Source organism: Bactrocera dorsalis, chromosome 6, assembly GCF_023373825.1.
Source record: "Bactrocera dorsalis isolate Fly_Bdor chromosome 6, ASM2337382v1, whole genome shotgun sequence".
NCBI classification, from domain to species: domain Eukaryota; kingdom Metazoa; phylum Arthropoda; class Insecta; order Diptera; family Tephritidae; genus Bactrocera; species Bactrocera dorsalis.
The window spans coordinates 11,758,507-11,783,578 of NC_064308.1; the positions used below are offsets into that span (position 1 = coordinate 11,758,507).

The 25,072-nt window shown below is 35.8% G+C and overlaps 2 protein-coding genes across 8 annotated transcripts in view; one reads left to right on the plus strand and one right to left on the minus strand.

The window, feature by feature from the left end:
• Window positions 1-25,072, minus strand: part of LOC115066076 (sodium- and chloride-dependent GABA transporter 1) — a 373,293-nt gene that overhangs the window by 210,478 nt on the left and 137,743 nt on the right. For all 7 annotated transcript variants that reach the window (XM_049459653.1, XM_049459651.1, XM_049459648.1 and 4 more), the window contains 2 exons: window positions 11,017-11,118; window positions 5,319-5,499 (listed from right to left, as the gene is read on the minus strand). In XM_049459653.1, coding sequence (XP_049315610.1) covers window positions 5,319-5,499; window positions 11,017-11,118 — 283 coding nt within the window. The remainder of the gene's footprint in view (window positions 1-5,318; window positions 5,500-11,016; window positions 11,119-25,072) is intronic.
• Window positions 1-25,072, plus strand: part of LOC125779124 (craniofacial development protein 2-like) — a 245,945-nt gene that overhangs the window by 209,361 nt on the left and 11,512 nt on the right. The gene's annotated exons all lie outside the window — the stretch shown is intronic.

Genomic DNA, 25,072 nt, shown 5'->3' on the forward strand with positions numbered 1-25,072 from the left:
GCGTAAGCGGTGTCTACGCCAGTAAAGAAGAAGAATAAGAGAGGTATACTTTATTGGAAATATATGAGTTCAAAGTTTTAGCCCGCTAAATCCTGACTTGTGTACTAGAAAGAATCAAATGTAATTTTAAATTGAGTTAGTTGGGAAATATTCGTGGTTTTAGTCCGATTTCGCTCATTTTCACACTGTGATATCGAAATATTAAAAGAATGTCACATTCTTAATTTAGTCAAAATCGATCTGTCGGGTCCCGAGATATGGAATTTCACCAAAAAGTAGGCGGTGCCACGCCCATTGTCCAATTTTCACACCGGCTCCGATAGCCACCAACCGTCTAGAATAATTTAGCAAGATTTCAGTATTTAATTAAAAAAATAAATAAATAAGTAAAAGGAGTACCTACTTATTTTATGCAAGTGACCTACCTAATTGAGCGTGCTTTTTTAAAAACAGTGGAAAGATGTTGAAATAAATTTAGGATAAGTATAGACCCTGTTGTTTAGTAAAAAAAACTTATAACTCGATCTCTTCCGACACTATGAGAAAAATATATTTTTTATTTTTTTCTGATATTACATTGTTTTCCCGAAAAAATACAAAATTATACATTAAGTAAATTTAACTGTATATTATTAACCTTTAACTAATGACGTGGTAGTAAATTTTACACCTTGTGTTTTGATTTTCTCATAATCCTAAAAAAGACTTCTAAAATAAACGACAAATTTTTCAAAAAAATACAAAGAGTTTAAAATTTTCTTTCCAAATACAGTAATTAGAATTAATTTAAATCAGTTTGATGAAATTTGTAAGTATTATAATAAAAAAATCTCTAATAAATTTTAACAATCAAAATGGTGTAAAATTTACTACTACCTCTAAATCTACGTTTCGAAATTTGACCTCTTAAGTTAAAGGTTAAAACAAATACTTTGCAGAATTCACTGGCATCGCTGTAATTTGTAATTCTATTCTATGTGCGACGGCTTGAACAGCAGCGAATTGATGGCAGCAACGGAGTGAGGACAGCAGCGGAGATTCCAACGTAGCAGCGATGTTGCTGTTGTTGACGTTACAGAACTAGACATTTAGCAGCACTATGTAGTTACAGTGGTTTGTAGCGGCACTTTACGCTTAAATTTTATTAATTTTTGTCATACGGCACTTTTATACAAATCTTGTAATTATCATATTTCTTAACACTTTTAGCCAAGAACACTTTGATACAATTATTATGGGACTCACTGTACCTACGTTCATATACTTATAGGATGTATATGCCTTAAATTTAGATACTTATGTTCGCTAGCTCAAGCCTAGCTTGATTAAACTTGGTATGCAGGTTTCTTAGTACAAAAAAATGAGTTCGTACATGGGCGTAATCAAACCACTGCCACGCCCACAAATCGCCATTAACAGAAAACCTTTAAAGTGCCATAACTAAGCACCTAATTAAGATATAAAACTCATATTCGGCAAAGGGTCCCAGTAGGTAGGGGCACCTGTGGGGGAAAAAATTAAAATTAAAAAATTAAAATTAAAAAATTAAAAAGTGGGTATGGCCCCGCCCTCTAATATGTTTAATGTACATATCTTCTAAACCACTAAAGCTACAACAATCAAATTCGGCCAGCACAAATTCCTACCAATAGTGAGAAAATTAATAAAATCGGATGAAAACCCCGCTCACTCCCCATATAACGGTACTGTTCAAAACTGCTAAAAGCGCTATAAATCAATATTTAAATGCCCCAGTGACGCTAAAATTTGCCGCCGAGGTTGTATGATAAGGCTTTATTAGAGCCGCACTAAAAATTAAACGATGGGCGTGACACCGCCCACTTTTTGATGAATTCCCATAACCCGGTACCCGACTGACCGATTTCGAAAATTTGGTACGTGGCTTTCTTATCATATTCCTATGTCAAGTTAATCGAACTTAAGGATGACTTTGTACCGCATATATCGGCCAATATGTGAGTTATTCGAATCAAAATGAGAGAGGGTGTTTTACTCATATCAGTATATGTCTGTGCCTAAAATAGGAAAAAGTTGATCTACCCACCATTTAACTAATATCAGGATGTTCAAACATCCGGCTGACTTTACTCTATGTGATTAGTTTTTTAGTAAGTGACATGTTAATAACATAAGCATGTTAATTTTTTCTAAAAAATCTTATGTGTCTGTCAGTTTAAGGAGTTAGGAGTAGTCAGAGGCACGAAAAAATGATAAGTTTCAGTATTTTTTTTTGATCGTGTTATTTTAAAAAAGTAGTAATATGGCATTATTATAGAATGTGTTGACTTGAAGTCACGAAAATTTCAAAAAAAAATTTAATTTCCAAAGTTATAGGTGTTTGTGTTGACCCAGTTCCAAACAAAGGTACTTGCTGTGACAACCATAAGTCCTTGGAAATTCATCTAAAATCAATCGGACAAAAAAAAATGTGTTTTACAAATAACGGGTGATTTTTTTGAGGTTAGGATTTTCATGCATTAGTATTTGACAGATCACGTGGGATTTCAGACATGGTGTCAAAGAGAAAGATGCTCAGTATGCTTTGACATTTCATCATGAATAGACTTACTAACGAGCAACGCTTGCAAATCATTGAATTTTATTACCAAAATCAGTGTTCGGTTCGAAATGTGTTTTATCGACAAATTTTGTTCAGCGATGAGGCTCATTTCTGGTTGAATGGCTACGTAAATAAGCAAAATTGCCGCATTTGGGGTGAAGAGCAACCAGAAGCCGTTCAAGAACTGCCCATGCATCCCGAAAAATGCACTGTTTGGTGTGGTTTGTACGCTGGTGGAATCATTGGACCGTATTTTTTCAAAGATGCTGTTGGACGCAACGTTACGGTGAATGGCGATCGCTATCGTTCGATGCTAACAAACTTTTTGTTGCCAAAAATGGAAGAACTGAACTTGGTTGACATGTGGTTTCAACAAGATGGCGCTACATGCCACACAGCTCGCGATTCTATGGCCATTTTGAGGGAAAACTTCGGACAACAATTCATCTCAAGAAATGGACCCGTATGTTGGCCACCAAGATCATGCGATTTAACGCCTTTAGACTATTTTTTGTGGGGCTACGTCAAGTCTAAAGTCTACAGAAATAAGCCAGCAACTATTCCAGCTTTGGAAGACAACATTTCCGAAGAAATTCGGGCTATTCCGGCCGAAATGCTCGAAAAAGTTGCCCAAAATTGGACTTTCCGAATGGACCACCTAAGACGCAGCCGCGGTCAACATTTAAATGAAATTATCTTCAAAAAGTAAATGTCATGAACCAATCTAACGTTTCAAATAAAGAACCGATGAGATTTTGCAAATTTTATGCGTGTTTTTTTTAAAAAAAAGTTATCAAGCTCTTAAAAAATCACCCTTTAGATAAACTCGGACCTGATCCAAGGATTTTTTTTTTCAATTCAAAAATTAACGAAATGGCGGCCTCAGGAAATTTTTGTCTAAATTTTTGGGAAAAAACCAACAGTTAATTGGTCTTAAAAAATCGAAATTTTTGAAAAAAAGTCCTTCGATCAGGCCCGAGTTTATTATGTATTCTAAAAGCTGTATACATTTCATCAAAATCGACAGAGCGGTTTTCGAGTTACAGTTGTCTCCAGTTCAAAAAACATAGTTTTGAGAAAAACGCGTTCAAAGTTTCACACTAGCGCTTTGATGTGCCCGAGCTCTCTTTGTTATTTGTCGAATAGCTCAAAAACTAATTTTCGGATCAACGTGAAATTCATCATAATGTAATATAAAGTATAAGTATTTGGGTGTGTCATTCTGAGGCAACCTTGTTTTTCAACTGAAAAATAGGCTCAAAACTTTCGAAAATGTGTAAAAAAAAAGTCACTCAAAAGATGAGCTCTTAAAATTAATATTAAGAGGTGCCTATTTCAAATTTTCTGTTTTCCATATATGTAAATTACATGGAAAAAAAATCATTTTTTTTGTGGTGGTTATTGTGCGGAGGTTTTATATGTGGCCCGATAGCTGCCAGTAGGGATGGTAAACTCGATTCCGATTCTACTCGAAAATCGAGTTTTCTCGTAAAATAATCGATTTTTCGGAATCGATCTCCAGTAGTCGAAGTCGATTAAGAATCGGTATTTTCAAATTGCGACAGTTTAAATTCGTCGATAACTCCCGAATTTAGTCTCTGCTTACTTGATTAATATAAAATTTTCCCAAGAAAAGAAAATCTTATTTGTTTATAATAAGGTTTTGAATATGGATTTAATAAACATTTTTAAGTAAGTTATACCGAGTTTTCCATTACAGATGGTATGAGTTCTAAGTGTCGTGATCTGTACTTCTTTTCATTGTATTCAGTAATGTTTACTATCTTACCATGGAAAGAACAATGCTTACAAATTTTTACATTTTTTTATCAAAAGAATCGTTCTCCAATTGAAACTTTTCATGCGCTTTTGCCATTGCATGACTGTAATAATGGTTCACCTGTGCTTTCTACTCGTCGAATCTTTGGAAATTTCGTGCGTACATTTTCTTTACAGTAAGGAAAATGTTGCTGCCGTTCAGGCAATTGTTGCTTAAGACCTCAATTTGTCGATTCCAAGACGTTCTTAAAAGTGGAAAAGTCTCAAACTCCAACCTGGCGGATTTTAAAAAAGGATTTGGGCTTGCATCCGTATGAAATTGATCTCACTCACGGTCTGAAGCCATTGGGCCACCAAAAACGTCGTGAATTTGCTGATTTTGCCTTGGAACAACTTGAAAATGATAGCAAATTTTTTAAGAAAATCATTTTTTTTGATGGCGCTCACTTTAGTCTGAGTTGTGCGGTAAATAAACAAAACTATCGCTTCTGGTGCAAAGAAAATCCGCAAATTATTAATGAACAACGATCACATTAACCTAAATTGACAGTTTGTGTGGTTTTTAATCTGGTGGAGTCATCGGCCCAAACTTTCTTCAAAATGAAGCTGGTTTCACCGTTAATGTCAATAAATATCCGCACAGATCGATTATAACCAACTTTGTATTGCCGCAATTTAAATAAGTTGATCTTGAAATTATTTGTTTCCAACGAAGCGAGGCTACTTTGGAGATTCGATTAGTTCAACAAATTGTGACATTGAATGATATCCATGAAGTTGTGATTTAACACCTTTAGACTACTTCTTGCTAGTATACTCGTACATCTAAAAACAGTTTTTAAGAAAAGAGCTCGTAGTATCAAGTACAAAAAATAAAAATCATATACTTACTCCCATGTAGAATACCTTTTAATTAAAGGGCTTATAGCATCAAGTAGAGGCAAAGGAATATACTTACTCCCAGAATTCTTTAACTGGATCTGTCAGTTCTGAAGTGGTGATATTTGCTAAGGTTAAAGAACAAATTTTTTTTATTGTTCCATTAATTGAATCCTCCCAGCAAATTAAATTGTTGCGTTCGTATGGATTGACACAATTTACAGTATTCCAGAAGTTATTACAAGAACGCCAAGGCACATCTACAAATGACAAAGTAAACTAGAGTTAAGCAAAGACGGCAGAGAAATTGTATTTTAAAAATGCTAACTATTTTGAAAAAGCTGCACGTATATTTTCAATAAAGTTGTTACTTTTGCTGAAGAAACACGTAAATAAACTGTTATGATTAAAATTCTGTAACATTACTTTATTCGTAAACTAGAGGACCCGTCCACGCTTTACTGTGGCTGACATATAGATAATACTACTACTATCAGCTTTATGATTTCTATCATTTAGATTATAACTATTAGTCAATGAGATATAGAATTTTTATGAAGCAACATGGGTTAGTTAACAAAAAAATGGATCATAAAGCATTTCGTGTGTTAATAAAGCCTTGCTTTTTGGGGGAAAATACTGTTGAAATTAGGCTCAGCACCGAGTGAAGACGTTTGCTAAATTGGAAAGAAGCAAAATGAGCAAAATAAAAGCGAATTTTTGCGTCGGTGTGTGACAATAGAAACATAGCTCCATCATTTCACACTGGTGCCCAAGTCATTCTAGTGGACTGCACATGTTGAACCGGTTCTCAAGCGTGGAAAGACGAAGAAGTCGGCTGGCATTCATCGACTGATTGCTGAGCCAGTTATAATCCATTGAATTGCGTATTTGGTTGCAGTTCTATCCTACTATACCAAATATTTAGCAATTGTAATATTTTTGTATTAGTTTGAAATTGTACGCATATACTTCATCGTTTCCGTTTAAATATTCCTCGTTAGATATATATATACATATATATATATATATATGTGTATATATGTATATGTTAGAAAGCTCCGATAATTGTGGATAGGCTCGCGACCGCCCTGTACCGCCACAAACGCTACGTCTCCCAATTTTTAAAATATTAATTTAAATCGTATGCAGTAAAAACCATACAAGTCTATATTAAATCAACAACGTATTTAAGGTATTTAACTGAATAAGCATAAATTCTGTATTGGTTAAAATCGCTTCAAAAATTCGCCATTATCTGTCGTAAAAAGTAAATGACAAAAAAATGTTATTGTGTTTCAATGTGTACAATACCTAGTACATTGTTTCAATAAATCTCGTAGGGTTCAGCCCGCATTTACAATGTATTTAATTATTTACGACATCACATAAGAAATCTGAAAAATAACAGCATTTCTCTACTATTTAATGAATGTTACTCGTATTACACTTATAAACCACTTCAATCACTCTATCTATTAAAAAAAACCGCATCAAAATCCGTTGGGTAGTTTTAAGAATTTAAACATACAAAGGGATATAGGGACAGAAAAAGCGACTTTGTTCTATACTATACATATATTGATGGTATAAAAAAAAACTAAAATAACATCTAAATGATCAGCTTTTCGATACGAATTGACATCGTTGACGCCTGCACGTCCGTCTACCGTGCAAGCGATAACTATCTGAAATTCTCGGTTATGTTAGCACAAAATGCGGCGGATTAGAGTATGAGGAGCAATGATGGTAGATGAATAGGATGAAAAACGCGCTCACTTCATACAAATATTATGTTCAGAAGTTCTAAAAGTGCGATAAAGTCAGAATCTATTACTTTCACAGTAAAGATTGTCAGATTAGTATCGAAATGCAGTGAAGGATCTGTAAACTAAAAGAAATAAGAAAGAAACCTATTCTTGGCACTCTAAGAAGGAATGTAATTTAGTTTATCAAATTTTCAACGCATCTTTATGATCTACAAGTATTTTGAAAATTTCCATATAACGCCAGTCAGGACGTCTTTTTTGCCTTTACCGTAGATCAGGGTTGGGCATATTAGCCTTTAGTGGCATTTTGCCGTGCGGGCACGAGTGCACATTTTGAGGGCCTGGTGAGGGGATCATCGCGGGCAAACATGAAGAGGGAAGTGAGAGTAACGTATTTGACCACTCCATATTTACAAATGAGAGCAACGTATTTTCCTACACCATGTTTACAAATGAGAGCGCACGCATATATGGGAAGTTGCACTGTGGGTAATAACTGTAAAATTGCCTAACAATTTTAAGTTTCTTTGTAACTACTATAAATTTATAAAATGTATGACAAATAACAAAAAGTATAATAAATATTTTATTTTAGTAATAATTTTTTAATATGTCTTTATAACTGCATTTAATTTGGTTTATTTGCCATAATAAATTCAATGTTTGGTTTAATCTCATTTTCTTTAGCTACGCGCATTATTGTACCAAAATTTAAATCAGATAACCTATTTCTTATTTTATGTTTGTTTAATTTCATTATGGAAAAAAATTGTTCACAAGTGCAGGTGCTTCCAAACATAGATATAATAAGCAAAAAGTTTCAAACAAGAATATTTCTTTACACAAAGATCTTTATAAAAGTAATTCTGTCTGAAGTTTGCGCAAACTTATTTTTTAAAATAGTAGAGCACTGCAGATTTAGTTAAAGTTTCAGCTGCTTCCAAAATGCATTCTTTAATGAAATCTCCATCAGAAAATGGATGGTTACCTAACACCATTTTAAGTGCAATCGCTAACATAGATTGCACCATTACTATCAACAGAACAGATAATACCATATTTGGAACAACTGAATAACCTACAAACCTCTTCTTTAATGTTGCCTAACGACTTTAAGTTCATAAAAAATTGGTACGGGATTCACCTGTATACATATCATATTCTTTGTGTTGCGCTTCATAATGCCTTTGAATATTGTATTTTTTCATCTGAACATGTTTCTTACATAGCAGACATTGTATGCTACCAGAACTTTCCTGACATAAATACTTTTCTTCCCATTCCACATTAAATTTTCTTTTTAAATTTTGGGCACTGCTTTCTTCCTCTGATAACATTTTGGCAGATTTAAATTATAATAATTTCAGTTTCTGAACCACTGTCTTCAAATGCATATACATCAGTGAAGCGCTTTACCTAGACCGCGGGCGGCCGACTTTATTGCTCTCTCACAGATTCGCTCACACGTATTAGTCAAGCGCTCTCTATACATTGTGGAAAATTAATGTGCATTTGAAAATCACTTGGTCAACGACTGTTGACTGCTACGCATGTATTTTGTATGTGCGCGCTGAAGAGCTAAGAAGAACACGCTTTGTTGTAGAAAAATATTCTAACCATGCAAGGCTGCAAGAATATCAACCAATCCTTGATATATTGCAGACTAATTTTCATAACCGATTTCATGACTTTTATAAAATTAAGCATATTATTGAAATTCATAACGACCCTACTGGGTGTAATACTTTTGGGGTGAGTTTAAATTTAAAATCCGAATTAGAAAAGATGCAACGTGATTTATTGTTGCCTCGTGAAACAGGGCAACAGTTTTGGAAAAATCTGAACGACAACTTTTATCCGAAATTAAAGAACGAAATGTGGAAACTCTTTTCAATGTTTGGAACTACTTATTGTTGCGAAGTTTCGTTTTCCACTTTGAAATTAATAAAATCAAATACTAGAAATAAAATTAACGATCGGCACCCTGAAGACTTACTTCGTATAAAATTTTGCGGCTCCGAACTAGATTTAGATAAGTTGGTTCAAAACCATGAAAATATTGATTTTTAGTTTTTTGATACAGCCGTTTAGGTGAAAACTTCAACATAAATTCAATATTTAAAATTTTTTGAATTTTAATTTCTTTTTGACACGTGAATTGTTTTTATTTTTGTAATAGATAAAAAATTAATAAGGAATTTCATTAATTTCACAATTTTGTAAAAGTTGTCGAATCACTTTCAAAATTTTTTTATATTAATTAATACTAAAGTTTTGTATTTTTTTTGGGTGTAGCAACAAGCTCTCTCATACTCCAACACAAGCACACAGTTTGGTAGTGTGCGTTTGGGCATCACTGATATACATAAATGAATCTTATGCGCAATGTAAACAATTACCCAACAACGCTTCTACCGTACTTGGGGTTTTCCCCATAGAAACGATTCAGCTGATTGCTCTCTCACAACGCAGGGTTGCCAGGCTCGATATACGTAGTTATTATAAAAATTGCCTTCAATATATTATATTTGAAATTTTCTTAAACTAACTCAAAATCAGAATCGAATGCTATTATTTATAAATATATAAACTAGTTTTACTAGTTTGATTTCAGTTTTGGTATTTTATATTATGAAAAATTATAATTGAAAAGTTAGATGTGTGCAAAACTACATATGCGTATTGAGTAATGGCAACACTGTTCGAATGAACACGAAAACAAAACGCCTTCCGCTCGTAGCGGAGGGAGAAGCGAAATACGATGTTTCTGCCATTAGTGTTTGTATTCTATTTGTGTGCTTAACCACTCTCAATCAATAATGCCATACCGCGCAAATATATTTTTATTTGATGATTTCTTATATTTTTGAAAATATGTGTTCCCTTTCTATAGCGCGTATTATTATTTTAATACATTTCCAGAGGCAACTTAGATTTTTTAAATTTAACAGAACAATTATAGAAAAAAACCTTAATCTTTAAATGTTTTGATAAAAAAACCAAACTGAAAATATCACAAATGTTAATATATATTAAATATATATATAGATAAGCATTTTCATTAAATTATATATATATATATTATGGTCTCAAATGTTTTTTTATATATGCATATATATAAAACTGCCTTGCGTATAAAAGCCCACAACTTGATAAAAGTTTTCCCAATTGTAACTAAAATGAATTTTTAGATAAGTATAACTTATATATTTTTTCTTAACAGTGATTAGAATTTCCCACCATGCAAATGTAAATAAAAACAAATTTTAATGCGAAATTCTAAGCCCTGCAAATTATGTTCACCTCTTTTTGTTCACACAACTGTACAATTCCGATATGAAGTAAACTTCCTCTCTTTAATTTGTGTACAATGTCAGTATTGCCGCATCCACTCTGCCATGGATAATATGATACGAGACTCTCGCATTGGCTCTCATTTTTCCCTCAAACGCGTTCCCTGATTATTTGACAGCCAAGAAGATATGTGCGAACATATTTTGGCAAAATAAATGTTTATGTAAATTTATTAAGGATTTTGCATTTTAGCTTTTATATTTGTATGCATTTTCAAAGTGTTTTATTTAGTGTTTTGTATAATTTATTACATACTCAATATAATTTTTTTCAGCAGTGGCATCATTGACAAATGTTATAAAAAATGCGAGTTTTGACAGCTCTCTCTCGAATCAAAGAGTCTCGTATCATATTATCCATGACTCTGCGATGAACATTAAGTTACGGAGGAATGTAATTGATTTTTTCGCAACTTGTTATGTCCTTCTCTCCGTAAACTGATATTCCCCTCATCTAACCCCCGTGCGCACTTTGCTAACTTTGCAGGCTAAAAATGTGCCCATACCTGCCGTAGATAAATCAAACATGAACAATTAAGTAAGAGCTAAGTTCGAGTGCAACCAAACATTTAATACTTACACAAATTGATACTTGAATTTATCAAAACTATTGTTAAACATATTTCAGAAAGATTATTTTTTTGTAAGTTTTTACCTGTTTTCATGGACATGAAAAAATAAAAAACGGCCCATGCCAGAATTACGATATAGTAAACGTTCATCCAGCAAGACATCACAGCAGCAGCGTAGCCAATGCCTAAAATAATAAAAGAAATTTTTAGTAATGGAGCTAAATTTGCTTTATTAGATATATTTTTGAAGTGAGAATAGAAATTGATAGTAAAATACTAAAATTTAGAATGAATAAAATGATTGAAATAATTTGTGCATCGAAGGGTCTCACACTTAATATAGTTTATCCAGGATTATGCTTCAATTTATTAATAATTGATGAAATAGTATTATAGTTGTAAAGACTGTTTGATAAACGTTAAAATAGACCACATTTGTAACAGCCACATTAAAGATATAACATTGACAGATGTTCTCGCTTTATTCGGAAAAGCAAGCCTCACTGCAGATTAGGGTGATTCAAAAAAATTTTTTTTTCGTTTTGTACTCGGAAAAATAGGTTCCTAGACACCTCTAAGAAAGCCTCTCCAAATATGAGTTCTTAATTGTAACGGGAAGGTCCTCCTACATAGAGTTTTCTATTTTTTCTTATTATCAGATAGAAAAATTTATATCTCACTTCCAACTACTAGAAAAAAAATCTTGTTCCTTATTTAATGCCCTAAAAAAAGGTCTCCTATGATTTTTTTCCTAAATCCAACCGTTTAAAAGATATTAATAGTTAAAGTTTGATTATTTTTGGGAAAAGTTTTTATTTCTTATGGATTATTATAAGTAAATGAAAAATTCATTATGAATGACAAAACACATAGGTTTTTGGAGAAGCTTTCTTAGAGCTAGACACCTCTACCTAGCTATTTTTCAGAGTACCAAACGAGTTTTTTTTTTTTTTTAATACACCCTAATATGCTTTGATGTTTGACGATGAATATCTCGTACACGCTTAACTTAATCGAAAAATCATACCGGACCATTTTTATAGAGCAGCAAATTTCCTACAGAACTATGAGTTTCATCATTCATAATAACTTTTTTTCATTGAGTTATAAAATAAATAAGAAATTATAAATGTTTCCAAAAATAATCAAACTTTAACGGTTAATATCTTTTACACTGTTGGGTTTACGAAAAAATCATATGAGACCTTTTTTGTACAGCATTCAACTTCCTATAAAATCTAAGGAACAAGATATCTTTTCAAGTAGTTGGTAGCGAGATATAAATTTGTCTATCTGATAATAAGAAAAAATAGAAAACTCTATGTAGGAGGACCTTCCCGTTCCAATTAAGAACTCATATTTGGAGAGGCTTTCTTAGAGGTGTCTAGGAACCTATTTTTCAGAGTACCAAACGAAAAAAAAAAATTTTTTTTGATCCACCTTAATATGCATTGATGTTTGACGATGAATATCTCGTAAACGCTTAACTTAATCGAAAAATCATACCGGACCATTTTTATAGAGCAGCAAATTTCCTACAGAACTATGAGTTTCATCATTCATAATAACTTTTTTTCATTGAGTTATAAAATAAATAAGAAATTATAAATGTTTCCAAAAATAATCAAACTTTAACGGTTAATATCTTTTACACTGTTGGGTTTACGAAAAAATCAAATGAGACCTTTTTTGTACAGCATTCAATTTCCTATAAAATCTAAGGAACAAAATATCTTTTTAAGTAGTTGGTAGCGAGATATAAATTTTTCTATCTGATAATAAGAAAAAATAGGAAACTCTATGTAGGAGGACCTTCCCGTTACAATTAAGAACTCATATTTGGAGAGGCTTTCTTAGAGGTGTCTAGGAACCTGTTTTTACGAGTACCAAATGAAAAATTTTTTTTTTGAATCACCCAACTGTAGATATAAATACAATTTCTTTAAAACGAAAGAGTGGTTTGATGGAACATTTCTACGATCAAACTCACTGCTACATGATAACTGAATTTCCCAGAAAGGGTGTTCCAGAATGGACGATGGGTCCTTTCGTGCGCTCAACGTAGCCGCTGACCAGTACAACATTTCGTAGTCCATCGCCTCGTTTCAGTGGCTGCCGTCTTGAAGCAAGCTTATCGCCTCACATGCTTCTCGGGCAGCTATGATTTTGTATTACTAGTGCCGCTTCGATACTACTTACATATCGACGCGCACGAAACATCTGGACCTCTTCTTTGGATCGATTGTAGCGTTACTCTCCTGTCTCACGGTGAAAATGGTCCCGTCACTGCCCTTATTTAAGTATTTACATATATAATTGATAGCCTGGACCGTGCTGAAAAATCGTATCTTTGAAAAGCGCGCAAGAATATTTTCTTCTGCATTTTCCATCTTTCGTGCATTAGACCATACGTTTCAGTTCGCTGTATGGTCCGTGGTTCATGCTTTTAGTGATGGTGTCATATAACTTTTTATCTTCGTTGGGGTCGGGCAACTCTGCAGAAACAAGTTCGGCAATTTGGCTGGGAAGCAATTTCTAGTCTAGTCTATACCAGCGACTCCGTTCACTCTTTGTTATCAAGGATATCCTTAATCCAAAAATCACTTTTTTCAATTAAAAATTTTTTTTTTTAAATATTACACTTTTTTTTTGGAATTTTTTTAGTTTAACTAGAAAATACATTATTAAAAAATATTATATATATTAAAAATCTTTTTGATTTTTTTTGTTTCGGATTGAAATTGCGACCTGCATCCTGCAATTGCTTCCTAAAGGCAGAATATCAAAGAATTCGTATCCAAAAAATTTGTGAATGATGTTTAAATATATAACTATAAACCCTGGACATTTCGTTTTAATCAATTATTTCTTTCCCTTCCAAAAAATTCCTCAAAAAATCGAATTTTTGAAGCCTCAAAAGCAGGCTCTCCCCATAAGGAATAGTACATTTTCACAAATATCTTATCACTTGAAATATTTAATACGTAAAACATGCATCTCTGTATAATACTGCATGTATACACATAATACTGCATGTTTACACATACATATGTATATTTGCCTCTTGAAGGAGTAGAGCAGAAGAAGGCAAGACTCACAGCCTATGTCTAATATGGTAATGTCTTGTTCAACATTCATCGCATGTAATTTCAAAATCGTCGACTAAAACCTAGAAAGTAATATATGAAAATTCTCAAGCGTTTTTGAGAAATAAAATATCATTTGGGATAAGTGATTTCACTAAATTTAAAGGTTAACGAATTGTACGGACCGAAAATAATAGTGAAAAAAAGAAACGAGTGCGATCACGATTGCAGCGTAAAATATTGCGTAGTCGAAAAATTCTTTTCGTAATTTGTCAATAGATGTCGTTGTAGTCGTATATCTTCAATGCTACTAATCAAATTATATAGTGTTGAAAATATGAGATTTTAAGCTTCAATTAAATTTGGGGAAGTTGAAAAAAGTTATAGCTGTTCAAAAATGAGTGAAAATAATGAAGTAATTCACTTTACTTTGTATAAAACAGGGAAGTATGTTCATGTAGCGCAACAATGGTTTGCTCTTTCTGTTCTGAAAATTTCGATGTTAAAGATTTACCCTGATGAAAGTTTTACACTGAGGGAATATTGTCTAAAACCTTGAGAAATATTATACATCATCTTTAAAACACATATCATTTTTTTTGTTTCAGATAATCCGGTAACGAGTTGTAATGTTCGCCACTTTTTTCAAGGCGCTTCTGGAGATTCACCGTCACATTTTGTTGTAAAATAATAAACCATTAAATTTATTAAAATTATATAATTTACTTATGTTGCCGCAAAAAAACACAAATACTATATCCTTTTTTTCGCCTTTAATTTTTAAAATTACTAGTGCAAAGTTCTAGTCCGTTATAACAATTGCTTTCAAATTTGTGTGCTGAAAAGTGAAAGAATCCCATGGAATTAAAATTATGTTATATGGGAAGTAGGCATGGTTGTAGTCTGATTTCGCCCATTTTTACACCGTGGCATAAGAATATGAGAGGAATGTGTTGTTCTAAATTTTGTCGAAATCGGTGGGATCGGGTCCAGAGATATGTGATTTAACCAAAAAGTGGGCGGGGCCGCGCCCATCGTTCAATTTCCACACCGGCTCCCATAAAGACCTCTCATACCATCTCGAAGGTGAAATTTAATGTCTCTGGCATATTTAGTTATTGATTTATTGCGCTTTTAATAGTTTTCAACAGTACTGTTATTTCATCTATTTTCACACTCTCGTTAAAAGTTCTTATAAGATTTGTATTCGGTAAATTTGGTTGTTTGTTGTTGCTTAAGTGGTTTAGGAGATATGTACAAGGTGCTTTCCGAAGTAAAAAGGACTTTTTGAATCTAGCGCCCCCTGGTAATGCCATCTATATGTCGACTGGTGCGTTATAATCTGCTATCTTTATCGATTGTCCAGTGAGAATGATATTTCATAGATTGGAAGTGAAGTTATTGCGTTTTAAGTGTCAGTATGTATGTGTTATCGGTGCGAAAATGAGCCTTTCTTATCCCGTAGCAGAGTGCACGAGTGGTTTCAACGTTTTCAAAGTGGTCGTGAGGATATAAATGACCAGCACGATCAGCATGAGAGCTAATCAAAAATCCTTGTTAACTGGAAATTCCATCGAAACTGTGCGTGAATTCATCAAAAATCATCCGAAATCATCATTGAAATATATGGAAGTGGAATTGAACATCTCCAAAACATTGATTTATCGCATTTTGACCGAACTTTTGGGCTCACGAAAGGTGTGTGCACGGTTTGTTCCGCACAAATTGACTGACGACCAAAACTTGTTCAGAGTCCAACGTGAAAGAGAGTGCCCATGAAAGGAAAGCGTTATGCTGACGTAAAGACCATTCAAAAGGCTTGCGCCGGCATACTGGCGGCCATATCGGCCAACGAGCTAAAACACTCGTTCGACATGCTTTTGGACCGTGCACAAAGCTGTATTGAAGGAGACTATATTGAAGAAAATAAATTGATTTTGCCGAAAAACTATTTGTTCTGTTTTTTTTTTTTTAAGTCCTGTTTACTTTGAAACGCACTTTGTACATTTAACATTTTAGAGGCCGGGCCACGTCCATTTTTTTTTTTAATTTTGCCGATGGATGCCCCTTGTTTCTGTGATCCTCTGTACCAAATTAACCTTAAGGTGTTACATGGGTTTCACAGTTTCAAAAAATCGAAAAAATTTTTTTTTCTTATTAAATTCTATAACATTTCTAGAATATTGTCCTAAATTTTCAAGTTGATCTGATCAATACTTTCGGAGATACAACCCTGAAAACTTGTGCGCTCGAGGCAATCTAGGCTAAGTGCGCCGTCTTTAAGCGCGTTTTTCTCGAAACTGTGTTTTCAAAGTCGGTTGTCAAGATTTCTCGCGAACTACTCAACCGATCTTGATGAAATTGTACACAGGTCTTCGAGATATCATTTACAAGATCTTGAACGAAGGATTTTCTTTTTTTTAATTACAACTATTAAAAAAAAAATGTCGAGAAATTTTCATCGAAATTTGCATTTTTTTATAAAACGTCTGCTAAAAATCCAATTTTAATTTTTTTCTTTTTCCTTCGTCCAAAACCCAGTTAATTGTCTTTACTAAAACACGTATTTTTTATTTTTATTTCTGATGATCCTGAAAGAAGTTCTGCTGACAACGCAGATGCACCTTTTTTCCGAGGGACTGCCGGAAATGGCGTCGTAATGACTGCCATTTTGATATTTTTTTTTGAAAATTTTACAAAATGTTTACTAAATATGAGTCTTTTAAATAAAAAAAAATCATTAAAATATTTTATTTCTTATATGTAAAAAAAAATTATTGAAAAAAGGCCGTTTTTTGCCCGAGGAAACCCATGTAACCCCTTAATTTAGTGCTTAGTATGGACCTTTATATGTTTTCGGTTAATGGCGATTTCTGGGCGTAGCAGTGGTCGGATTACGCCCACCTACGAACTCGTAAATTTTTTTGTACTAAGTAATCCGCGTTCAAGGTTTCATCGAGATATCTCAATTTTTACTCACGTTACAGCTTGCACGGACGGACGAACGGACAGACAAACAGTCAACCGGATTTCAACCTTTCTCGTCATAACCCTATATCTATCTCGCCTAGTTTGGTGATATGTACAACCGTTCTGTGAACAAATCTACTTGTGAATGTGAATAGTATGCTATCGCCTGAATCGGATTCAGACTGAACCTTTCGATCTATATAACGGGTGATTTTTTTGAGGTTAGGATTTTCATGCATTAGTATTTGACAGATCACGTGGGATTTCAGACATGGTGTCAAAGAGAAAGATGCTCAGTATGCTTTCATCATGAATAGACTTACTAACGAGCAACGCTTGCAAATCATTGAATTTTATTACCAAAATCAGTGTTCGGTTCGAAATGTGTTTATCGACAAATTTTGTTCAGCGATGAGGCTCATTTCTGGTTGAATGGCTACGTAAATAAGCAAAATTGCCGCATTTGGGGTGAAGAGCAACCAGAAGCCGTTCAAGAACTGCCCATGCATCCCGAAAAATGCACTGTTTGGTGTGGTTTGTACGCTGGTGGAATCATTGGACCGTATTTTTTCAAAGATGCTGTTGGACGCAACGTTACGGTGAATGGCGATCGCTATCGTTCGATGCTAACAAACTTTTTGTTGTCAAAAATGGAAGAACTGAACTTGGTTGACATGTGGTTTCAACAAGATGGCGCTACATGCCACACAGCTCGCGATTCTATGGCCATTTTGAGGGAAAACTTCGGACAACAATTCATCTCAAGAAATGGACCCGTAAGTTGGCCACCAAGATCATGCGATTTAACGCCTTTAGACTATTTTTTGTGGGGCTACGTCAAGTCTAAAGTCTACAGAAATAAGCCAGCAACTATTCCAGCTTTGGAAGACAACATTTCCGAAGAAATTCGGGCTATTCCGGCCGAAATGCTCGAAAAAGTTGCCCAAAATTGGACTTTCCGAATGGACCACCTAAGACGCAGCCGCGGTCAACATTTAAATGAAATTATCTTCAAAAAGTAAATGTCATGAACCAATCTAACGTTTCAAATAAAGAACCGATGAGATTTTGCAAATTTTATGCGTTTTTTTTTTTTAAAAAGTTATCAAGCTCTTAAAAAATCACCCTTTATAATAAACTTTAGTAATGTGAAGTGATATTTTCGATTTTGTTTCATGTATGTAGTTTAGAATATGGAGTCATGTGTAAAAGTTCACCAAAGTGAGGAAAGTTCTCAGACTGCCATTCACTTGGGAGTGGACAGAAACGATTTTTTTACATATGGCTCAAGCACTTCACGACTTCCGGTACTGGACCAAGTATTCTCCGGTTACCCAAAGAACATCCGTTTGAAGGCGAGCTAAATTGAGAAGGCGAAACATCCCCTCTAGAGGGTTGCGATCTGGGTCTAGGACAGGCCACGTAAAAGGCGCCTCCAATGAAAAAGTACAAACAGCATCGGATGAAAGAACCCCCTTTTAATGACGACCCTGCAAACGCTCTACAGATAACGACTAAAGGACCTGCATCTGGAATATTCGGTCCCTTAATTGGGAAGTTGCGATGCCCATCTGATTGATGTCCTCGTTAGAGTGAAGGCTGTAATCACCGCTTTCCAAGAAATTGTATGGACGGGACAAATACTGAGGCCACAACACGTTCGGGATACGATACATACCGAGAGTTGAAGAAGGAAGCAAGACACATTTACAGACAGAAGAAAAATAGAAGCAGAATTCCGTGACTATGAAGAGCCTGACAAACTGGCCGACAGGGGTAATGCTAGAAAATTCTACGGAAAAATGCGGCGGCTTAACGAAGGTTTCAAGACCGGAGCATTCTCTTGTAGAACCCCCAAAGGTGATCTAGTCACAGTTGCCTAGAGCATACTTAAATTATGGAGGGAACACTTCTCCAGCCTGCTGAATGGCAGTGAACGTACAACGCCAGGAGAAGGCGAACCCGATTCCGAACTCGATGACGATGGAGCAGATGTTTCATTGTCCGACCGTGATAAAGTACGAATAACAATTACCCGTTTGAAAAACAGTAAAGCGGCGGGGGCCGATGGATTGCCGGCCGAGCTATTCAAATACGGCGACGAAGAGCTGATCAGGAGCATGCATCAGCTTCTTTATAAAATATGGTCGAACGAAAGCATGCCCAACGATTGGAATTTAAGTGTGCTATGCCCAATCCATAAAAAGGGAGACCCCACAATCTGCGTCAACTACCGTGGGATAAGCTTCCTCAACATCGCGTATAAGGTTCTATGGACCGTATTGTGTGAAAGATGAAAGCCCACCGTCAACAAACTGATTGGACCTTAGACCTGGCCAATCAACAACCGACCAGATATTCACCATGCGCTAAATCTTGGAAAGACCCGTGAAAGGAGAATCGACACACACCCCTTCTTCGTCGATTTCAAAGCTGCTTTTGGCAGCACGAAAAGGAGCTGCCTATATGCCGCGATGTCTGAATTTGGTATCCCCGCAAAACTAATACGGCTTTGTAAACTGACGTTGAGCAATACTGAAACCTTCATCAGGATCGGGGAAGACCTCTCCGAGCCGTTCGATACCAAATGAGGTTTCAGACAAGACGACTCTCTATCGTGCAACTTATTCAATCTGCTGCTGGAGAAAATAGTTCGGGCTGCAGAACTTAATCGAGCAGATACAATCTTTTATAAAAGTGTACAGCTGCTGGCGTATGCCGATGATATTGATATCATTGGCCTCAACATCTGCGCTGTTAGATCTGCTTTCTCCAGACTGGACAAGGAAGCAAATCAAATGGGTCTGGCAGTGAACGAGGACAAGACGAAATATCTCCTGTCATCAAAAAAAAAACAGTCGTCGGATTCGTATATTTGCTCTCACTTCACTGTTGACAGTCATAATTTTGAAGTTGTAGATAGTTTCGTATAAACGCACGATGCTTCTTCGGACTGAGTAGGCAATTGAAAAGTAAAGTCCTCTCTCGACGAGCAAAAACAAAACTCTCTAAGTCACTCATTATTCCCGTCCTGCTATATGGTACAGAGGCATGGACGAAGACAACATCTAATGAGTATACGTTGCGAGTTTTCGAGAGAAAAGTTCTGCGAAAGATTTATGGTCCTTTGTGCGTTGGCCACGGCGAATACCGCATTCGATGGAACGATGAGATATACGACGGCATTGACGTAGTGCAGCGAACTAAAAGACAGCGGCTACAGTGGCTAGGTCATGTCATCCGTAAAGATTAAAACACTCCAGCTCTGAAAATATTCGACGCAGTACCCGCCGAAGGAAGCAGAGAAAGAAGAAGAGCGTTGACTCCGTTGGATGGACCAGGTGGAGAAAGACCTGGCTTCGCTTTCAAATTTCAATTGGCGCCACCTTACGAAAAGAAGAAACGACTGGCGCGCTGTTGTTAACTCGGCTATAACCATGTAAGCGGTTTCTACATTCAATAACCTTAAGATTTTAGGTTTAGCTTTTGATAGTCTATGCTCTTTCACTCCTCAAACGACCACGATTATCGCCAAGGTACAGAGCCAAAACAAAATTTTCAAGTTGCTCGCCGGCAGCACATTGGGAAAGGCAAGATTTATTCTGCGTTGGATTTCGAAGCAAACATTCTTGTTGCTGTTAATGCTGGTTCCAAGATAGACGAAATTATCTACAACTTCAAAGTTATGACTGTCAACAGTGAAGTAAGAGCCAAGTCGCAAGAGCGACGACTGTTTTTTTGATGTTAAGAGTACTTTCGTCTTGCCCTCGTTCACTGCCAGACTCATTTGCTTTGCTTCCTTGTCCAGTCTGGAGAAAACAGAACTAACGGCGCGGGTGCTGAGGCCGCTGATATCAATATTATCGACATACGCCAGCCACTGTACGCTCTTATAAAAGATTGTATCTGCTCGATTTAGCTCTGCAGCTCGAACTATTTTCTCTAGCAGCACATTGAAGAAGTCGCACAATATCGAAAGGCTCGGAGATGTCCTTCCTGATCCTGACAGAGGTTTTTCTTCTGCTCAACGTCAGTTTACCGAGCCGTAGGAGTTCTCATAGGTGCACTCAAAATACTCATAGAAGGCATCTTTTTACACATCGTCCTTCTCTTCAGCGATATGTTGAAGAACTTCACTTTGATACGGACGTTCATCCACCAGTGAATGACAGTACTCGGCGACGGGGTCTTTCTCCCACCACGAATCCCACCCCAAATTTTCGCTCCTGGCCTCTGTAGTTAATAACACAAAGACCTACTTGCCTCCGTCTTTGTCCCGTCTTTCGCATTTCTGGGACAACCGTGATGCCAGCCTTCACTCTTTCGAGGACATCAACGAGATGGGCAGCGGAACCTTCCCAATTAAGGCACCGGAAATTCCAGGTGCAAGCCCTTAAATCTTTGACGTTGGTGCTATTGCCAGGGTCGATATCAAAAGGAGGTTCTCTCATCCGATGCTGTTTGTACTTTTTCATTAGGGGCATCTTTTACGTGGCGTGGCGTGGAAGGGATGGTTCGCCTTCTCACTTTAGCTCGCCTTCAAACGAATGTTCTTTGGCTACCCAGAGAATACTTGGTCAAGAATCAATTTCATCCGATTTTGGAATGTCTACGTCTTTTTCATATTGCCATTCAACATGATGGTTCTCTAAATTTTTAGTAATAGACATACATAGGTTCTTTAGACGATTCTTACAGCCGTAACTATCACTTCACTATGCGTTATCACCTGTTTAAGGATCTTCTCAATGTGACGATTTAGGAACTTAACTTCGACTTAATAGCTTAAATTTTACCGACAGACAAAAATATTCGTATTGCATTTGTAGAAAATATTTGGATGAAACATTTACGCGTTCTTGTCGTTCGAGGTTCTTGTCGTTCAAGGTGTACGAACGTGTTTTTTAATTCGCTTCGGGTATTCAGATTGTGCAAAAAGAAAAATAAAAGCAAACAATCAAAAAAATTCAGTGCTCACAAATTATTAATAATAAACGTAAGCAAATAATGCATGAAATTAATAGATGAAAACAAAACAAACAATAATGAGAGCTTCGCAGCCTAAGCAGCTTGGCGTAGACATTCCTTAAAAGCTTTGTCGAGGCAACATAAACAACGGCTAGCAAAAAAAATGTAACGGCGATGATGACTCATCGCAGCGATCAGCTGAAATGCAAATTAAGCAAGCGCAGTCAGCAGAAGCACCAGTGAACAACAATCGGGCAACAACAAATGCGCCGAGAGTAACCAATATGCAGGTACCAGCAAGCACCCGGACAGCGAAGGAAAACAAAATGCAAGGTGAGAATGCACCAAATAAAGAGGACCAGCTGTTCATACTGGTATTAATCACTACCTAAATGTAAAGAGAAGATCGAGTCCAATTAAATCAGCGATCAATACCAAAAAAAAAATCACCTAAGCACGCCAAATGGTCAATTGCCAGAAATTCTTTATGGCAAGAGATTTGCCTTGCTGAGCGAGGATCCTAACGATGATTCAAAGGGTATCACCACAGTCGTGAATGCCAAACCCTCTTATATCTATTTACGTGAGCGTAGCTCAAATACGCTTGTCTCCAAAACAAGCAATTTAGCAGGCACAAACAGTTTCCGTATTGTGCCTGTATAAATGAGCATCCACACACACACACCACATTAGCACGCCACATCAGCTCCACATATCAACACTGACACTCATCCTTCACCACACTCATCACATCACCACTTACCATCCACATTACTCACGAGAGCAACACATATTGACACCCACACACAAGTACACCAACCAACAACCATGACACCGCCCACTTACCAAAGCGAAAAAGGGAACCTACGAGGAGATGCAGTTTCAGTTGGTTATCGACATCATCAACAATCGGTGCATTTTTTCGTCGCGCATCTCCCACGCCGCCGAGAGCAACAGTGACATACCCTTTTTTCAATTTTTCGGAAAGTTTCCGGTTTTTTTCCATCAAACCCTAGTGGGCTTATACCGTCCCCGAAACTCTATCATCAGTGCCTTCGGGAATTTTAAAGTATTTATTAGAACCTTATTGGAGGATATCCCGTCTCCAAAATTATTGTTAAGCAGCGGTGAATTTTAAATTAATAAAAAACCTGTTCGAGCACGCGTGCACAAACAAATCCAGTGTTTTCATTTCTTTCGTTACGGGAAATTTGTGGTCAGCTGAAAGGTGAGTGCTCGAAAAATACAGTGCCCTTGCAAAAAGGTAACACAGATGAAACAAAAATTCAAACATACACTAAAAAAAGTTTCTTACCAACTAAAGAGGCCTAGTTGTGATCATAAAAGTTATATAGTATTCCGTAGTAGACTCTACCGATGTTAAAGAAGTACTGGAAGGAGGTGGGTTTAGTATTAAATGAATAGTAAATATCTTTAACAGGAATAAAGTCCCACAACCAATGCTTAACATAGAATTGATGCAAAATTCTAACCAACTAACGAAAAATTAAATACACCCGATTTACAATTTAAAGTACGAGATTATGGACATACGAAAGCATATTGCACCCTTCGCAGTGTCTGTGTGATGTGTGGAGATATAGTTTTAGTGCAAGCTGCAGAGTTAAAAATACAAAAATCGAGCTTCCTTGCTTAGTTCTATATTTCCGCTACGGAGTTAAAAATAAAAATCCAAGCCTCTTTGCTTAGTTTTAAACTTCAACTCTGGAGTTAAAAAAAAAAGAAATGCTGTTACTTCTTATAGAAGTGCTGTTACTTCTTTATTTTTAAATCGCACACATTCTAATTTTAGAAGTGCTGTTACTTATTTTTAAATCTATGCGCGCAAGCACTTATGTATGTGTATGTATACACTATAAGTTTTGGTGTATCTAATATGATGGAGTTATTTGCTTGGCCAGCAGAAATGTGTCTGAAATATGTTCATATGTCAATATGTGACTCTTCCACCCTTAGATTCAGTGGTCTCCATTGAATAACTATATTAATTTTTCTTACCATTTTTATACTCTCGCAACAAAGTTGCTAAAGAGAGTATTATAGTTTTGTTCACATAACGGTTGTTTGTAAGTCCTAAAACTAAAAGAGTCAGATATAGGGTTATATATACCAAAGTGATCAGGGTGACGAGTAGAATTGAAATCCGGATGTCTGTCTGTCCGTCCGTCCGTCTGTCCGTCCGTCCGTGCAAGCTGTAACTTGAGTAAAAATTGAGATATCATGATGAAACTTGGTACACGTAGAAGGTTAAGTTCGAAGATGGGCAAAATCGGCCCACTGCCACGCCCACAAAATGGCGGAAACCGAAAACCTATAAAGTGTCATAACTAAGCCATAAATAAAGATATTAAAGTGAAATTTAGCACAAAGGATCGCATTAGGGAGGGGCATATTTGGACGTAATTTTTTTGGAAAAGTGGGCGTGGCCCCGCCCCCTACTAAGTTTTTTGTATATATCTCGGAAACTACTATAGCTATGTCAACCAAACTCTACAGAGTCATTTCCTTCAGGTATTTCCATGTACAGTTCAAAAATGGAAGAAATTGGATAATAACCACGCCCACCTCCCATATAAAGGTTATGTTGAAAATCACTAAAAGTGCGTTAACCGACTAACAAAAAACGCTAGAAACACTAAATTTTACGGAAGAAATGGCAGAAGGAAGTTGCACCCAGATTTTTCTTAAAAATTGAAAATGGGCGTGGCGTCGCCCACTTATGGACCAAAAACCATATCTCAGGAACTACTCGACCGATTTCAATAAAAGTCGGTATATAATATTTTCTTAACACCCTGATAACATGTACGAAATATGAGTGAAATCGGTTCGCAACCACGCCTTTTTCCAATATAACGCTATTTTAGATTCCATCTGATGCCTTCTCTGTATAATATATACATTAGGAACCAATGATGATAGGTAAATGACGGATAATGAACTCTCGATTATCACTTTATCATGCGAGAGTATAAAATGTTCGGTTACACCCGAACTTAGCCCTTCCTTACTTGTTTTAAATTAATTTTACTTAAAAATAATTTTTCATTTAATATTAATCTTTCTTACAAAATAACTTTCTATTCACCGTTTT